The sequence below is a fragment of the Calliphora vicina genome, chromosome 4 (genome assembly GCF_958450345.1).
Source record: "Calliphora vicina chromosome 4, idCalVici1.1, whole genome shotgun sequence".
Classification (NCBI taxonomy): Eukaryota; Metazoa; Arthropoda; class Insecta; order Diptera; family Calliphoridae; genus Calliphora; species Calliphora vicina.
Window position 1 is genome coordinate 27518263 of NC_088783.1, and position 20694 is coordinate 27538956.

A 20694-nucleotide genomic window follows, 5' to 3' on the forward strand; every position below is an offset into this window, starting at 1 on the left:
CCGCAAGCCTTCTGAAGTTTTGAGATGCATTTACAAGGGGAAAAAAGGCATTTTTTTTTTTTTTTAGTTTTTAAGATTCCAATCTTACGGGCTATTTATGGTCAATCATTTGTTATCAAATGTGTAAATAAAAATCAAAGTATTTTCATTTTTATTATTATTTACCCAACGTTTCGTTTGTTTGTTTCAAACTTCTTCAGGGGTTTTCTTTTATTGTTGAATTCTAGCGACAAAAACATATAAATATTTTATTATAAATCATTGAAAAACTTAAGATATCACAGTTCAACTTACGAAATTCTATTGTTTACATTGTCAATTAACTTATTATTTAAAAAACTGGACTTCACGACACAGAATTAATAAATAAATAAATAATCATTACAACACAAACATATACTATAAGTCAAACTTAATACTAATATCACAGAACTTCAACTGATTTAATAATTAAATATTGCAGCGGAATATTGCAGTTTTGTGTTATCCTTGTCCTCTTTCGTGTTCATTGTATTGTGTATTTTTTGTTGTATTCTTAAGCTTTCAAGAGTGTATCGTTTGTTCTCTTTTTGTTCTCTGTCCAATATCTTAATATTGTCAAAATCCATCTTATGATTGCACTCCTTTACGTGCAGAGATAATGCCGTCGTTATTTTTCCTTTTTCAATATCTGTTTTGTGTTCATTAACTCTCGTCCCCAACATTCTCTTTGTCGTACCAATGTAAACCAAGTTACATCTCTCCCTTTCATTACCGTCACATTTTATCTCATAGACCACATTATCACTCTTAAGTTTGTCAATTTTTGTTTTGTTGTTTGTAAATAGATGCCTCAGTGTCATATTTGATTTGTAAGCTATTGTTGTTGTTTTCTCTGTGATCATTCTCTTCATTGTTTTTGTCTCCGTTAGCATTTTTTTCAGTTTTTGTAAAAATTTTGCCATTTAAAAATTACTTTTCCAATTTAATTTAAAATAATCGAAATGTGTACGCAATTGTCGTTCTAATGAGACATAAAAAAAAAAAAAAGTTATTAAAATATCGCCAGGCCATTAACGTGTCTCAGGCAACTGGAACAAGAAAAGTAGGAACAAAATTAACATATTTTGATAAATATTAAAATAAAAGCTCATTTTTACTTAAAATATGTCCATTTTGATAAGCTTAAAGTGACCTTCGTGTGTATTTAAAAAATCTAAAATACTTTGCGCCCCCTGTTGTTGGTTTTTGGAACTATTTTTAAGGATTCAAAAAACATCAATTGTATTAATTTTTGATGCACAATCAACTAGTGAAATCAGATTTGCAATATATTGAACCGTTTTTGCTCTACAGAAAAATGTGCTCAAAATGTACGTCTTTAGGTGCGTTGAACCACCACAAGAATTGAAAATTTTCCAAAAAAATAAACCCCCCACTATTTTTATTAGCGCAAAAACCTTCAGAATAATTATGAAACCCGAAAATCAAATGAAGTTAACTGGTCACAAACGAACTCTACTATACATACTTTTGTGGGTCAGCGATGAATATTTATAACAAAATCAATATAAATAAAAATATAACAATTTCTTAAGATTTTTTTGGATTGTGAATAAGTGAATATTTGGAAAAACAATTTGAAATCTTTAAACATTCCTAAAATTTTAGACAATTCGAATTAAACTAATACTGGCAAATATGTATGTAGATTAAATATTGTTATTTATATGAAATATTATTTCTTATACTGAAAAAAATTGTTTGAAATCTTCAAATATTTCATATGGGGAAGATTTGAGATTTATGTCGAGAAGTTTCCTATTTAAAATCAGCAAAATCGGTCCACAAATGGCTGAGATATGAGAAAAAAACCAGGACAACCTCGACTTTGGATTTTGGATTACTATGTCATTAATATAGACAATATGGATATCTAATGGTAGATATTTCAAAGAAGTACTTAAGACCATAGTAAGTTGGACCTACAATGGGTCAAAATCGGAATTTTTAACACGATTTTTTATTCACAAAAAAAAAAAATTTAAAAAACCAAAATTTTTTTTTAAAATTAAAAAAAAAAATTTTAAATTTTAAAAATTTAAAAATAACAATTGAAAAAAAAATTTCCAAAAACTTCAAAAAACAACTTTGGAAAAAAATAAATTTTGTTTACCTAAAAATATTTAAAATTTGTATTTTGAAGTAATTTGTTGAAAGGCATATAAGATTCGAATACAGCTCTCTTACCTGTTTTTTTTCTTAATAGGTTTTTAACTGACATTTGACCATTCAGAATTGTCATTTCGGGGGAACTTGAAGTGAATTTCAAGTAGTTTTTGTATGGTTTTATGTACCTGTTGACATTCATTTTATTTTAGCTTGAATTTTTTTTTATAAAACATATAACAAATAACTCACCACCGCTCCTGACTTGCTCTAAAACATGTGGCAAGTTAATTAATCAAATACATATACCTGTGTACATAGAAACACTTACATAAGGTATGATAAACATCTGTATTTTGTTTACTTAATATGGGTTAAATTCAGTTTTAAATGCATTAACACTTTAGCTCTATTTTGTTTAAAAGGTATATTGATGAAGTTAATTAACCAGCTAAAAATGAACTTAAAAAATAGAATTATAGAAGTGGGGTCAGTTAAAAACTGACCATATTATCGACACCATTAATCGCATATGTGTTCAAATTGGGCAAGGGAGAATCTTTTCACAACAATAAACATTTAAAAATGTTATTGATTTTCAAGCAAAAAGTTTTCTAAAATAATACTAATCTGTATGCTATATTTATTATGCTGTTGTAACCAACCAGCAGTCAATTGCGTCGAACGGCTAAGAGCCGGATGAGCAGAGCCACCGAATCGTGAAATATTAGAACATTATGACAATATGAAATGATAGGATAACTTGTAAATCCACTAAAAATTTGATTTGTTTTCCAAAAAGTTAGTGATAAAAACTTATTTATAAATATGTTATACTATGACCATAACCCTCTGTCTATTCCTGATAAATTTTTATCACGATATAAACGTCAAAATTGTTGTCAAGATAAAAAATCCATTTATTAGTATTATTGCTATGTTATGATAAAATTGTTAGTGCGTCAATAATTGTTATGATAAATATTTGTCAAGTATAGACAGGGGGTAAGGAACCTGAGTACCAAGTTTTAACAAATTTGGAACGGGTGATTACCGATGACTTGTAGAAAAATTTAGTTCTCTCCCAATTCTAACTACTTTTGAGTTAAACCTGCAAATCTCATGAGTACGAGAATAAAGCAAATATATCCTCCAGTTAATGCTAACTAAATCACTAACTCCTTCACTTTCAAAATATATAAATTTTTCTAAAAAAAAAAACGTTAAAATAATAAATTGCATTAAGTCTGCGTTTACATAGTAAGATTTTACTCGCATGAAAGCTTACCTTATATCTACAATAAATAAACAACAAAATCATGTTTTATACCAAAGTATAACAAGTAGTCCAACTCTTTGACAGCAGTACCTAACTCTAAACATGTGTTAGTGAAAAAGTACTCTAAACATGTGTTAGTAACAAAAATGTACATGTGTTGGTGCCTTTTCAATTTTCACCAGACCTACAGAGTTCTATAAAATTGTGTAAAGTTTCAATTTGTTTGATTTTCAATACCAAAAATTGAAACTCTGTTCTATAATTGAAATTCTACCACAAATAAAATTAAGTGTCAAAAATTAAAAAAAAAATATTTTTTTTCATTTGTTCAAAATAAAAGCTTTTGGGAAATAAATGTGTGCTGCAAATGTTTAAAAAATTAACAAAAAATTGTGTAAAAGTGTAATAACATGGTTCGACCTTTATTTAGCCGGAAAATAGTAGTTAAAATTTCAAGTATTTTGATGTGTTTAATTCTCTCACAAGGTTGTTGAATTCACACGCTACACGTATATGTGAGAGAGTAATTTTAAAAAATTGAGAGTTGGACTACTTGGTATACTTTGTTTTATACATTTAGATTTTTATTAAGACAAAAACATTATTTTTTTATATATGAGCTTAATTAATTATTACAATAATAAAATAATGAAAAAACACAACACGTACACATGTAATTTTGGTTTTATTAATTTTTCTTTTCGTCTTGGAAATTTTTAAATTTAGGCATAAATTGTATGAAGAATATCATATAAGTTGTTATGGAGCCAATGACCTAAAATTAAGGAGTATCAAGAATTTAACAAATTTAAAGAAATTAAAATGAAAACATCAACCACATACCCTGGTCAACATATAGCCATCCATGCGTGTAATGCCAATACCATTGATACAGATGCGTTGATGTAGAATTTGCAAAGAGAAATTCTGTAACTGTAATGATATGAGATTTAATGTTAATTTACAATCTAAAGGTGAGTTTTCATAACAGTTTTTTTCTTTTTATTATCAATTTTTGTATGAAAAATTGTATTTTCGATAAGTTTTTTCAGAGAACATTTAAGGCATAGATCACAGAAAAAAGAAATTCATAATTGGAATGAATTTTGTAATAAATATTATTAAAGGTATTTATAGACGGCAATACTGAGTATTAATATTTGTCAAAAACTCAAGTATAATATAATTTCATCGTCTAAACAAAATTTGTATTAGATTTTCAAAAAATAGGAATGATTTTTTGATTTACGGTCGGTATTCAAAAATTGTTTAAAACAATTCAAACATTTTTATTTTCATATGTATCGGGTATGTATTTATAAATACAAATGAGCCAAACAAAAATGTCAAGAAAATATAAAGTTTGCAGAAAAATATCAATCAACAAAGAAATAAAATATTTGTAATAGTATCGTGTAAACAATAAATGTTTTTTCGAAATGATTTCTTGACATACCGAATGATTTCGAAAATTGTTAATACTCTGTATTGCCGTCTATAAATACCTTAATCGAACTTGACTTTTTTTCCCAAACTTTTTTCATTCAGAATAAGAACATGTTCATAAATATAAAATTGTACATGAAGAAAATTTTAGCTTTTTTTACACAAATTTGCTGATATTTTATAATAAATTTAATTACAATTGCATTAGCTAATGATTTTGGTAAGATATTTTTGTATAATAGCCCTATATTGGCCAGTCTTTCAATATGTATGTAAAAGCCTAAAATGTAAAAAATATCATAAAACATCCATTTAGATTAGAAAATTTTATCTTCTTCAAAAAATTTAGTACATTTCGTGCATATTTTCTCATTTTCTAGCTGAAAATCATAAAAAATTTAACCAAAATTTAACCTGTACTAAATATGGCCAACAAATTAGTTTTTCCCGAAAATCGGAAAAGCTGTAGGAGGTATGGACATATTTTTTGCATATTATTATTCCCTATTATATTCTTAATAAATCCCTGTGTGATGATCAAAAAATTCTGAAATTTGTTTAATAAAATTTTTAAAAATTTGAAAATGGAGTTTTGAAACTGGCGTTAAAAAAATTAAATATATTTGGTCATATCTGCGAATAGGTTCGCGGTATCCACAGAGCCCAAAACTCATATACAAATAAATACGGATATATTTTAAGTAAAAATGTGCTTTTATTTTAATATTTCTCAAAATATGTTAATTTGGTTCATACATTTCTTGTTCCACTGGCCTGAGACACGTTAATGGCCTGGGGAATTTTTAATAACTTTAAAATTTTTTAACCAATTTTTGTCTTTTATATCTCATTACAACGACAATTATTGCAAAAGTAATTATTTAATGGCAAAATTTTTACAAAAACTGAAATAATAACATTTTTTTCCCTTGTAAATGTTCTCACGAACATTAACCCTCGTGCGGCACGCCAATTTTTATCCGATCGAGCTCAAATTTTTTTCAGATTTTTTTCTATCCTAACGTCACACAAAATTGCCCTTAGTTTTTGGAAAATCGAAAATAAAAAAATAAGGTCCACCTTAATGTGTATACCAAAATTTTTAAAAGATTTTTGCTCGTTAAAGTGATTTTCGGAAGAGGGTCTTATATGGGAGCTATGACTAATTATGGACCGATCATAATAAAATTTGGTGACATGAATTTTGTATATATAAAACTTATTTGGAGCAAAATTTGTGATGATACCTATATAAATTAAACATTTATGACTGATAAAGTCCAATTTCGGGAAGACATTTGTATGGGGGCTAGGTGAAGTAATGGACCGATTTCATCCAATTTCAATAAGCTTCGTCCTTGTGCCGAAATAATTGTATGTACCAAATTGCGACCTGTACTTTGCTGGACCTTTACTTTGAGTCGTTTAATCGACTCAAAAAGTGATTCTGAGTCGACCGGTACACTTTAAGGTGGATGTAAGACTAATATTTTTGGGAGTTATAAACATCTGCACAAACGCGTTACACCTTCCCCACTATGGTAGTGTAGGGTATAATGAAAATGCCGATAATGTCGATTCGTAATTTTTGCAGATTTTATTTGTATCAAATCTATTTGTCAGTCCTGCTTAGAGTGTATGCTATAATATTGTTGCGCTCAACCATAATATAGGTTTAAAATAATCATATTATGATTGAACTGGAATCATAAAATGGTTGCACTCAACCATAATATTCGTATTATGTTTTTATATAACCATATTATTATATTTAATATGATCGTTGAACCATAATATGATTAACAAGGGATTAAATTATGGTATTACTACATTATGATGTTTTATGATGCTACACATTAGTAATAATATTGTCATACATTGTGGTTCGTACACAATGTAATATGAAGCTGATCGATTATGGTCACCACAACCATATATTCTTTGTATATATCAAGATAATTTTTGGGAATACTAAATTTCATGTATATCAATATAACTACATATGTAATCTTGACTAAATTTTTGAGATACGGGTATTAAATAGGTTTGGAAAAGTTTGGAAATGTGTATAGTCTTACCTGTGTGCTTATTATTGAATTTGTATTATTAAATTGGCTTATAATACTGTGTAAGTTGAATGTGATAAGTTTGACCTGAAATTATGAAAATATACAAACTACATATTTATCTATGATTAACTGATAATAAATTAATTAAATTAAATAAAGACAAGGTAATGTAGAAAAGTTTCAAACACAAATTTTAATCCAGAAAATAATTTATCATACCATAGATTTTCAAAAGTGAAAAAATGTAATAGAATTTTTACTGAACTATTGACCAAAAATATATTTTGAACGTCAGGAAATATCATTAGAATTTTTATACAGGATCAGGTGATAGCAGGAACCAACAATATTTCATGAAATTAAATCTTGCAATATAACAATATACTATTTAATACACAATAACTAATCTGAACTCACCACGTCCATGCAATTTTTGGAGGTTATTAAAAATGCGGGTATTTCCAAAAACGTGGGTAATAACAAAAAAGATTCTGAATAAAAAGAACTATTTTAATACATCAATTCTCTCAAATATGTAAAGTGGGATTCATCGTGAGGTTTAATTTTCAATTGTCCCAAATTGTACAGTTGTATTATGAAAATTAGTGTTCTGTTAGAAATGAAAATCCGGTGTTTTATAGTGAAATTTTGTTCAGTGATGATGCACATTTCTGGCTCAATGGATACGTTAATAAACAAAATTGCCGTATTTGGGCTGAAGAGTGCAACCCGAAAAGTACCAAGAGCTACCATTATATCTATTAAAAACAACGGGATCATTCTTCCATATTTCTTCAAAAATGAGGAAAATCAGAATGTTACCGTCAATGGTAACCGTTATCGCACCATTTTAACGGACTATGTGCTACCTAAAATTCAAGCGCATGGCCTCGGTGAGCTCTGGCACTTAATGTGCTTTGAAATAGAGATACCTACCAGTCGCTATGCTCGAACGAGTCGCCCAAAATTGGACCTTCCGAATGGACCACCTCAGACGTAGTCATGGCCGACATTTACATGATATCGTTTTCAAACAATAAATGCCATACATTTTTCTTTTAGCCGATAACAAAAATTTTAAGTCGTCCACTTTCAAATTTATATGTTTTATTTTACATTATAAATCAAACCTGACGATGAATCAATCACCCATTATAAATACATACCATACTTATACCAATTACTGTAATATGAATAATAGGCAAAATACGAATCCACCAATATGCGTACAAAAATCATCGATAGCACTGCAATTATCGATAATCCAAAACTATTTTGAAACTGCTCAAACATTTCATAAATCATTTGATAGGTTTTTTGCTTGTCGACCAATTTTTTACGTAAAAACTCTTCAAATCCTTTAAAACCACAACCGTAAGCCACAAATCTTGAATAGTCAACCATTAAATTTAAATCCTGTTGAAGTTTCACTAATTCCAAGCGTATTAATTCTATATGGAATATAAATTGCATATTACGCATATATACCACATACAGTAATGGTGAAAATATACTCCAAGAGAGAATTAAATGTCTCGATTTATCCTGATATACAATAAATATAAACATCATTATAAACTCAAAAACAATGATGATGTAGAAAATGATTAGAAAGCGGCCATTTTGCAATAATGCCTTGAGATCGCAAAATTTCGTTTCGTCTGCTGATGATTTTTTCTGCAAGCAGTTATATATTTTCCAAAATTTTTTTAATGAATTTCTTTTGAAAATAGCTTCCAAATAAGAGCATGTCACGGCTATGTCAGCAAATACAACTTTAAGAACATCATTGAAATAGCCAAAGGTATCGCCTCGATATAAAAATTCTTCTCTGCTAAAAATTGCCACAGCGGTGAGTGTATTGAAACATACTAGAAGTAACCAGGACCATAACAGTAGAAAACGTTCTATTTGAAGATTATGTTTAAAGTTATTATTAACCGTAATTGTACAATAACCAATTATGGTAAAAACGTGGAAATGTTTCAAGAGAATTTTCGACATTCTTAGTGTCATGTTAATTGTTTAACTGTTACTTACTTCTTACTGGTTTTCGTCAATTGAGTGTAAATAATTTTACACTTTGTAGGAAACAGTGGCGTGGGATTTTTTTCTGGCATTTTATTAGGTATTTATAAATGTATCCAAGTCTTCATAAAACTACACATAGACAAGATAATTTAATAGCAAGAGAGTTTAAAAAATTGCGTATGGAATGAAGCCTGACCTTCCCACAAATAACCACATATGTATCATTCCTTGGGCAAATGCAGGCAAAGTAGTTCTATACTACAGAAGACAAAAAACTTTTTCGTAACTTCACAAAAAACATTACTAATAAATAAAAACACGAAATTTTACACATAATATAAACATTTAGTAAAATATTTTAAGTTGGTTTTTAAGTACATACCTCCGGTATTGTAATCTTTTTTGGTAAAATCTTAATTATAAACAATTTAAAAAAAAAATCACTTTTTCCCTAATGCAATTTGTTTTACTTTTTTCAGCTTGAAAACTCTATTTAAAAAATGTAAACTTTCATAGTAGTTTATATATAAACTGAGTGGCAAATTGGCATACATTTTTGGCATTTATGTCGTCGAAGTGTTAGGAATTGAACCGTAAATTTTTTTTCAAAAAGCGAAAGTTGAACAATTGAATTTTTGCCGCAAAAATTGGAAATGGGCCATAGTGCAATGTATAAATAGACAATTTAGTTCTTAACAAAACATTATTTTAATTTTTCAAATTGGACGAAAATTGTAAAAGTTATTAAACTTTTCATTAATACGTTTTTTAGTATTTTCTCCCCCATCGTATGTATATGAATAACAAAAAAAAAACTATACAAAAACAAGTAATTGAGCTATATTCGGCTGTGGCGAATCTTATATACCCTTAACAAAATTATACTTTAAAATAAATTTTTATGTAAACAAAAGTTAAAAATTGTTTTTAATAATTTTTTTTCGAAATTGTTTTTTTTTAATTTTTAAAAAAAAATTATTTTGGAACCTTTTTCGAAAAAGTTTAATAACTTTTGAAAAATATAAACCGATTTTCTATATAATTGTTTTAAAACACTGTGCAATTAAAATAACTATTGAATTTGAAAAAATTACGTAAAAAAAAATGCTAAACTTTTTATAAAAACTTAAAGACTAATTCTTTGAAATCGGTCTAAAAATGTATGTGTTAGAGGTACTAAAGTACTACGACCTACCCTAAAACAGTTTTTTTTAAATAATTAAACATTTTGAGGGTGTTTTCTTTGACAACGGTTTAAGTATGTCCTCACCTAGGCCTACAATCCCTTAATAAAACAATAGTGTATAATTTGTTTACCATTTCGAAATAATTGAGTTTAAAATTTTTGTGTTAGTAGACATCTAGAACAAAAGTAATATTTCAATAGATCTTTTGAACCACTTTGTGGAAGTAGAATTTCACCAAATTTTTACCACATATAGAATCAGTTATGTAGATTCTTATTATGCAATAATAATGGTGTATATGCTTATACACTATTGTTTTATTGAGGGGACGATATGTCGAAAACACTAATTTGAAATCTCTAAATATTTCAAGTGGGGAAAGATTTTTGAATTAAACTAATATGTGAAATCAAAACAGTTACTGAAAAATAGATTAAATATTAATGTTTATATTAAATAATTTTACTTATACCAAAACAAAAACTATTTCAAATCTATAAATATTTCAAGTGGGGAAATATTTAAAGATTTCGTACAAAATATTAACGATAATATTTGAATCAATACAAAAGCATGATAATTGGATCAATAAAAATTTGACAAAAATCAACAAAAGTAAATAAAAAATTAAAGCGATTGAAAAAGATAGCAACAATTAACTAATCGTAAATATAGCTAACGTTTTTTATTATTTTACAGATAGTTAAGAGAAAACCCATTCTACATATTTCTTGATAACTGTATAAAAATGAAATTTAGAGATTAATTTTGGCACCATATGTTTAAAATGTTAAACATTAGTTAATTAACAATATGTATGTATACTACGTTATACATAAGAATATATTTTGATTGATAGTATTAATTACCTCTAATATAAATTCGTATTGTTTTGATATTTAATTAACAATATATGCTGTATATAAATGTCAAATCAAACGCTAAATATCTTAAATATCCACATAATTATTACGGTCAATCACCTGGAGGCATGCGCGGTTGGCTCATTTGTTAATCATACAACACCCATTATAAATATGCACTGTAAATATATTTGTGTTTACACTGTTTTATGAATATAAATCAACAACAGAGATTAAGGTGTATTTTAAAAGCTTTCTTTGCAGAAAAAAATATTCAAACTATAATACAAAATAAATAAAAAACATATTTAAAACGTGCATAATTCTTTATTTTTTTTTCTTAATAGGATCTTAACTGACGATATGACCATTCAGAATTGTCATTTCGGGGGAACTTGAAGTGAATTTCAAGTAGTTTTTGTATGGTTTTGTATAGCTGTTGACATGCATTTTATTTTAGCTTGCATTTTTTGTGTTTTATAAAACATATAACAAATAACTCACGACCGCTCCTGACTTGCTCTAAAGCATGTGGCAAGTTAATTAATCAAATACATATATATGCCTGTGTACATAGAAACACTTACATAAGGTATGATAAACATCTGTATTTTGTTTACTTAATATGGGTTAAATTCAGTTTTAAATGCATTAACACTTTAGCTCTATTTTGATTGAGAGGTATGTTGATTAAGTTAATTAACCAGTTAAAAACTAAAAGCATCGGTGCACTATTGACACCATCATCCCTATATATGTACCATTCTAAATTCACCCTTATACTTATAGCGATTGAAATGATTTATAATTACCCAGGCAAAACTGTATTAGTTCCACAACTAATTCTAGAACGCATGTACTGGTATATAGTCAGTACTTGTTCTAGTTTGGCGCTGCGACTAATGATTTTTGTATTAAATTGTCACCTTTGGAACAAGTTATATTGAATCGCTACGAAGTCTTTATCCCTTCATTGTCATGGTTCTAGAACCAGTTATTTAATCCATTATTTTTGCTTGAAACTATCACAGTCGGAACTAATTCTACAGCCCTTCTTAAGAACGGTTTTACAATTAGATCTTCCATCATAATTTTGGTTCGAAATTGTCGTACTTGGAATTGATTACGGGAACCATTTTAAAATTGTAAATGCAGTTTTCGACATATTTCCACTTTTATGGTTTCAGAATTATAAAAAAAATTGAATTTATCAAGTCGAAATAAAATGTTTTTATGTTTTTGTTATGATAACTCGAACAATTAATTAATGACATCATTTTTCTGTTGTGGCTGAAAAATTTTAATTGAGTTGACAAACAATAGGTTATATCAATCTTATTTTTTCTTTGTTAGCAGACTTTCTTTTGTTAGAACCGAAAAAAATCATGACAATCATTCGATTAGCAACAAATTGGTTCATTACAACGAATCTGAATATTGTAACTTTAAGAAGAACAAATTTTTCCGATTAGGAACCATAGCTGCAATCGAACGCGACACCCTAAGGTAGTAAAGTGACCCCAACCGTTGTCGAATTCGCACTGTAAGGACCTAGAATACAACTATAAGGGAGTAAGATATTCATTATAGCCGGTTAAAAGTAATAAAAGTAATTGGCCAGAAATAATAATTGTAACACTTTAGACTAAGTCATTGTCTGTGCAAAAACATATACTAAATTATTACGGATAATGGAAGAATTAAAAAACTTTTCTAATAAAAACCAAGCAACAAAAATAATTTTAAATAAACCATTTAGAATTCTAATAAACAGTTATCATTACATGGGCTTATCAGCCTTAAGTACGAGAAAATTAACCAATAGTTACCAAAAATTATGGCATTTAAAATGGTGTTTCTTCAATATTATTATATTTTCGATCATACATTTCTTAATATTTTATTATCATTGTGATTTTTTCTATATCGGTGATAATTTCGGACAGTTCAGTGATTTCATAAAACTATCTACGGTCGGCATCAGTCATTTAATAACACTGATTGAAACTATAATGACACAACAAACGACCGCTGAATTCTTTTGTGTCTATACCGCGTTGCATCAACAATGGGCAGATTCTAGGCAGACCAAGAAAGAACTTAAAATTTACCAGAGATTATTTCTATTACTTCTCTTCTATTGGCTTGTTCTACTTGTAGTCGAAATAAACTATATGATTGAGATTCATCATAAAATACAATGGATATCATTTTATATCGCTTACATGCCCAGCATAATTATTTGTCGCATTCGCATGTTGCAAATAGCAATGTGTTTGTACATGATAACGATTGAGACGTTGCAATTGAATAAGGAACTTCTGAGATTGGTCGAATCAACGAAAAATATACAACTAAATTTTATTGAAGACATGATATACGCTGAATTGTCATTATTTATGCGCAAATATCAGAAGATTTTTTTTATGATGGAACTGTTTAAGAAATCGTTTTCGATATCGTTGTTGGTTATATTTTTAAAGTCGTATGTTAAAATTTTATCAGACAGTTATTGGTCGTATTGGGTGATATTCAATCAGGATGATGTTCATGGTAAGAATAAGAAAATAGAGAAAGTGGAAGAAAATTAATTAAATTAATTAAAAAAATTAAAATGTTCAGATTACAATAATTGGCGTATAAGTGGTGTATTCGACTGTGCCGAGTGTCTGAAAAATAATTTGGTCTTTATGTTCAATTCAGACATTACAATATTTTAAAAAAAAATAATAATTAAACATAGTTGTTCATAATATCGAGCGAAATAAGAGTATATCGTACGTGACATAAAACGGAAGTAATTCTGAGGTACATGTAAAAATATGCTAAAATTTGCGAATCGTGAGAGGCGTTATTTTTTCGTTTAATTTCTTACACTAAACCAAATATTTTTCCTCTGCAATCCGTCATATTTAATACCCTCTTTTGTATAGGTAATACGGGCACCGATTTTCTTTAGTTTACCTGATTTGATTAATTTTATATTTTCTAATACTAGAAAATATCAGTAATAAATTGCACATTTCTAGACTTATGCATTTCAATGTTACACCCTGTAACAATTTTAATATTAGTTTCAAACATAAATAGTAAATAGACCCTAAATTTTTCTTCATCTGAGCTGATGTCTTATGTAGGATATTTACTTTCAGGATTATATCGACTTTTTATGTGTATGAAAAAGTATTAAAATTGTGATAGGGTGAAATCACTCAGTTTTTTAATATATTTTTTGGTGTTTTTCATAAAAAATTTTAAAATTAATTTTTCGTCTTTATTTTCATATCAAGGGAAAACTAGGCCCTTCCCTTTAGGCGCTTTTTATCCTACATAAGTCGGATGGATGGTCATAGCTAGATCGTCTAATAATTTTATAAGGACACCACCATAAGGGAATTCCATATTCAGTATTGCCGGTTAAATGCAAAACAAAAAGTAAATGGCTTGAAATAAAAATTCTAACCGATAAAGGTTACATTCAACTAAGACATTGTCTGTGCAAATACCAATACTAAATAATTACGGAAAATATATATTAATAAACAAAAATGGCAGAATTAAAAAACTCTTCTAATAAAAGCCACGCAGCAAATTTAAATTTAAGTAAACCTTTTAAAATTCTAATAAACGGTTTTCATTATTTGGGCTTATCAGTTTTAAGTAATAGAAAAATTACCAATCGTTACCAGCAATTGTGGCATTTAAAGTGGTGTTTCTTTAATATTATTTTATTTTCGATCATACATTTCTTAATATTTTATTATCATCATGAATTATTCTATATCGGTGATAATTTCGGACAGTTCAGTGATTTCATAAAACTATCTACGGTCAGCATCAGTCATTTCATAACACTGATTGAAACTCTAATGACACAACAAACAGCCGCTGAATTTTTTCGTATCTATAACGAGTTGCATCAACAATGGGCAGATTCCAGGCAGACCAATAGGGAACTTCAAATTTACAAAAGATTCTTTCTATTAATTCTCTTACATTGGCTTGTTCTACTTGTAGTCGAAATAAGCTTTATATATGAAATTCATCATAAAATGCAGTGGGTAACATTTTATATCGCTTACATGCCCAGCGTAATGATTTGTCGCATTCGCATTTGTCAAATAGCTATGTATTTGTACATGATAATGACGGAAACGTTGCAATTAAATAATGAACTTTTGAGATTGGTCGAGTCAACGAAAAATATACAACTAAATTTTATTGAAGACATGATATACACTGAATTGTCATTATTTATGCGCAAATATCAGAAGATATATTTGATGATGGAGCTATTTAAGAAATCGTGTTCGATATCGTTGTTGGTTATATTTTTAAAATCGTATGTTAAAATTTTATCGGACAGTTATTGGTCGTATTGGGTGATATACAATCAGGATGATGTGTATGGTAAGAATGAGAAAACTATTATGCCAAAATAAATTGGAGAACTTATTTTGCCATTTTAGATTATGGGTAACGTCCGTGAGCTATCTTATCTTGAGTTTTTTTACGAGGTTTCTTCCCAAATGTTCAGTTTTACAGTACCTGTTTAACCAATTTTTAAATATTGGTTGTATGACTGAAAAATGTGGGATTTTTTTAAATTTTTATCTTTTATTTTGAAACATTTTTACAATATAAATTTATTCAAAGTAATGGCCATAGAGAAAACACATAGAGCGGAAACTCTCCTGTCAAAGACCTAACTCAGTTGTCAAAAATCTAAGTGGTGAGAATGTATTTGTAAAAAAACCATGTAAAAACAAAAACAACACTTGTATGTGTAACTTTTTTGAGTAATTTTTTTGTTTGAGTTTTTTTTTCGAGTTTCATTAAAACTTTCTGACAACATAAGGATTCCGTGCCAAAAGAACTGTTCATCTTTTAAGGCCAAGAACGAATCAAGACAATTTCGGATACTCTGTTCCAAAGCGTATCCCAGAGATGGCGTTCTGCATCGATCGAAACAAATAGTAGTCGGACGGGCCAAGATCTGGACTATAAAGCGATTGAGGAGAAACTTTCCAATCACTTCATTTTAAATAGTTTTTAACAGGTTTGGCTGTTGTGTTTCGGGTTATCGTAATATATCAATTTTTCACCGCAAGTAATGATTTATATCGTTCAAGCATCATTTCGGACATGCAAAATCATCTTTCAATGTCTCTCGGTTTCAATTCGTATGGAACCCAATTTCCCTGCTTCTAGATGAATTGCTGCTTGAGTAGCTCCCAATGAATTTGCAAGCTCTTGTGTCAAAATCACCAGTTCTGAACCGCACAAATCATCTCTCGCTCGTTGAAACCGAAGAAGTAAAGCAAAACTTCCCTCATATGACGCTTTGTTGGCACAAAATTCGACATTTTCTCAATCTCTGGTTATTTTTTATCGTGACGATAAACTGACAAATCTCATACAAAAATAATGTTAATTGGAGGTTTATCGTTACGAAAAACTATAACCAGATATTGAGAAAATGGCGGTTGGTTTTTTACACTATAATGTTCAATAACTAAGACCCCTTTCACACTACGCAATTTAGTTGCGCAAGTCTCTTGCCCAACAACAAAACAGCATGCAAAATTTTCTTCTCCTTAACCCGACATTACCTCTGACATCTACAAACACAAGAGACTTGCGCAACTAAATTGCCTAGTGTAAAAGGGGTCTAAGTGCGAATAAAGTGAGAAATATGTACCTTTCAAAATGACATATAAGTTAAAACAAAATCCGCGTTCTAACGATACGCCATATATTGCCATATAATTTCGGTTTATACAATATTTCATAGAATTTCTGTATATTAAAATATACAAATTAATTATATCTAAACAATCTAATAATTACACGATCAAAAGTTATGATAACCTTTAATTTGACACATTAGTTTAGTTGGCTTTCAGCAACTCATTCATGTTGGCAAATGCACAACATTAATCAAAATCATATTTACATAGATGTTTTCATTTGAATTGAATAATTACATTAATGAAATTGTTTGCATTGACTTTGTAACTGAACTTAACATTGCATTAAAACACATATGGCATAATTATTGACCATAAAAAAAAACAAATATTTTTATTTTTATTTTAGAATTTGCTGAATATTCACTCATAATACCAACCGCTTTAAATGTATTCTTGACTCTTATTATCTCTAAAGACTGCATGAATGCGGTAAGTTGAACTATGAAGTTGATCATTAAAAATACAAATAATTATTAAGATAAACGTTATAGGCCAAATTAATACCACATTCTTTGCATAGTCTACGGCATCGTGTTGGTAATCTGAAACTTTCCTATAAGGTAAGATAAATTAAATTATGATTTATGGTAACTTATGTGTTATATATTCATTTAAACTAAATTTTGGTTACATCAATGAACTTTGGTTTTTTTTTTTATATTGTAGATACAAAATTTCTCACTACAATTAAGACATCAGCAAATAATTATTGATGCTTTTGGTTGTTTCACAGTCGATTGTTATATTGTTAGTGGCGTAAGTTTATTATTTTCCAAAAATCAATGGCTGGCTATTAATGATTATTTTAATTTTCTTTAGATTTTAGGCTCAATTACCACGTATATGATATTTTTTATTGAATTTATGCCGAAATTTAAAAATTTGTAATTATTGTATGTTTTGTAATAAAATACTAATTGTCTTTTTATGAAAACAATTTTTTTTTATTTTTGACCCTTTTCTATTTCTACAATATTCAATTGGGAACTTACAGTGAGTGACAATATAATGGAAACTTTTGTTGAAAAGTATATTCCGTAATTTTAGTTTTAAAACAATTAAAATTTACTAGGTTTCTATTAAAATAAAATAAATTTCATCATTCAAGTTTAATACAAATACACTTATAGCATGTGGTTATACTCTTTCGAACTTCTGCAAGAAAGAAGACTAAAACAAAAATAATATGAAAGACAATGTTAATTGAATCATGTTTTACTGATATTTTAATATTTATTTTATTTAGATAATTTCTATTTGTAAATTTTTTCTTACAATAAGTTTGTAAAAATTATCGAAAAAAATGAGGCTGGTATGGATTAAACTAGAGTTTCCAAAAAACCGAAGAATTTCAAAAAAATTTAAAACCGATCGGTTTCGTTTTCTTTTTCGGTTTTGTAATAATTTATTAAATATAAGTGTTCCATAACAAAATCAATTGCTAATATAGGAAATGCTATATAAATATAAAATTCAAACTTGACGGTTGTTCAAGAGGATAAAGAAAAATTTGTACTTTTTCTTTTAATTGTACTTTTTTAATATATTAAATTACTTAGCTTATATACATTAAAGTTGGCTAATATGCTGCTCAATAAAGAAAGAATCAAGGCTTAATAATATTGAGGTAACAAAAACTATTAGTTTCGAATGAGCTAGAAATAGAGTATCCAAAACCGAAAACCGGTCAACCGGTTTCGGTTTTTTAACTTTTCGGTTTTTTGACAACCTGGTTTTTGTAAGACGGTTAGCCGGTTTTAATGAAATATATTTTCTAAAGCTCATTCAAATATATTTATGAAAAACTTTGATACCATTTTTAAAAATATTGATTTATTTTATAGAAAACTAGTTGACCGCCCCGGCTTCGCCCGGTGGCATTTACTAATGTTAGTTCTTCAAGTTTCTCCAACCCACATACACCTGCCTGTTCCTATTTATTTGCAAATAAAATATCTAAATTTGTACTGCATACTTCAGGGGGCTTTTTGTATTACAGTTGACTGGACTCAAAAAACCGGTTTTAGCCGGACTTTTTTAATTTTTTTCTTTACAAATCATCTCCTGAAAATTTCGAATCGAATAAAAAAACAATTAGCCAAATGTCTCCAGCCGTTCTCAAGTGATGACATTACATCAGTCATGGGCAAACACATACCACCATGAGTATATTTGTGTGCGTATATACTGTAATAAAAGAGAGAAAATCATAAACATAAAAAAATCCGCAACATAAACTTGCTTCTACAAATGCTAAACAGCAACTGATTTGATTTTGATCTCTGAGATCGTAACAAAGCAACAAACAAGTGGTCATTTCAGCAGTGTTACCATATGTCAAGTTTTCCCTATTTTTGCAAGGGTTTTGAGATGCAAAAAGTTTTATTTTTTTAAAAAAAAGTTTTTTGGAAAATTGTAATTTTATGATATCCATAAGTTGAACAGTTAATTTCAAAATGATAGTCCCCAAATTCATTTACTAAATGGGGAGATTGATTTGAAAATATTTAAAATGTCTCCAGCACTAAATTCACATGAATTATCTCAGTCTGATTACACATATGTACGAATTGGGTTTTCTAATTTTTGTATGTACTTAAAAAAGTTTTTTTGTTGAAAAAAAAGTTTTTTTTTTTAAATAAAAGTTTTCTTCAAAAAATATATGGCAACACTGCATTTCAGTAAAACACAGACACACTAATACACACAAGCTTATAGTGTAGGTGTGTCAACAAAGCGTCAGCAGAATTTTTTGGCCTATGCACGCGTGCATTAGAATCCCAATTTTGCCCATGACTGCATTACATACATGGACCATTTCATTTTTATATATATAGATTATAGCATTTGACAATTTTTGTTAAAGATATAAAATAATTGCATAAAGATAGAGTCTTAAGAATTCAAAAATCTAAATTTCCGAAGATTTAGTACACAATAAGCGTTCACAAATAAAAATAAATTTAAGGAGAACTTTTTCATATTAAATACAAATTTAATATAAACCGGTTAACAAAAACCGAAACCGGTTTTTTCAAAAACACACTTTTTCGGTTAAACCGGCTAGAATCCACATTACAATGAACCAATAAACATAAATCTAGAGACATGTTATGCTGAATTATTATTAATTCACAAAGGGAGTAATATTTCTTTCTTTTAATTGTGGTGGCGAAGCGCGCCGCACAGAGGGATTTTTGCACCAAAAACCCTATTATATTCAATTTCAAAAATCAAATAATGCAGTTTTGTAGAGAAATGTTTAAAGATGAAATGTGCATTTATAGTTTTTAGAAAAATTGTATTTTTATTTTTAAAAAATTTAAGTAAAGTCCATGCAATAGTATTAATCATAAATTTACTTATATTTTCACTCAAGTCAGTGGTTTATCTACTATATATAATTTTCCTGATAATACAGTTTACCTTTAACTTATTTGAAAAATATAGCATTTCTCCATAAATACAAACAAAAATTATGGGGATATCATAAACCGTTAAGAAGATATGGCCATATCTATAAGCCTCTAAAAATAATTTTATTTTTTGATTTTCCATGGAAAAAAAAATAATGTAGCCCCACTTTCCCCCAAGCTGTTGTTTTAATAAAATGAAAGGTGGCAGTGTCTTGTTTCGATTAAAAAAAAATAGTTCCCGGAAGTTTTCGGAACAGGATAAAAACTTAACGTTTTTTGACGAATAATAAACGAAATATCAAAAAACTTCTTATATGGGTTTCGTGGGCGGTGGGCGATTTTATTGAAACTCGGCATGCGTTCTTTTTTGTTTCAAAAAATGTATGTAGCAAATTCCTAGACTTTTGCTTGAATATCAACAATTTTATGCGAAAACATCGATTTGGATTGTATGGGCAGTGGGCGTGGATGATTTTGATAAAATTAAATTTTTTCCTTAATT

The 20694-nt window shown here is 28.3% G+C and overlaps 1 protein-coding gene across 1 annotated transcript; it reads right to left on the reverse strand.

The window, feature by feature from the left end:
- Positions 1-4109: 4109 nt before the first annotated feature.
- LOC135958301 (gustatory receptor 8a-like) lies at positions 4110-8511 on the reverse strand. Its single transcript, XM_065509202.1, has 5 exons — positions 8109-8511; positions 7360-7433; positions 6952-7026; positions 4271-4360; positions 4110-4202 (listed from the first exon to the last, which is right to left on the reverse strand). The coding sequence occupies exons 1-5, from the start codon at positions 8509-8511 to the stop codon at positions 4116-4118; spliced, it is 729 nt and encodes a 242-aa protein (XP_065365274.1). The 3' UTR covers positions 4110-4115.
- Positions 8512-20694: the final 12183 nt, after the last annotated feature.

Coding starts and splice junctions, on each gene's coding strand:
- LOC135958301 (XM_065509202.1), bottom strand. CDS start 8,511: ATGTTTATATTTATTGTATATCAGGATAAATCGAGACATTTAATTCTC. Junction 7,434..8,108: donor CAGTAATTGGTATAAGTATG/GTATGTATTTAT, acceptor CTTTTTATTCAG/AATCTTTTTTGTTATTACCC. Junction 4,203..4,270: donor ATGGCTATATGTTGACCAGG/GTATGTGGTTGA, acceptor CCTTAATTTTAG/GTCATTGGCTCCATAACAAC.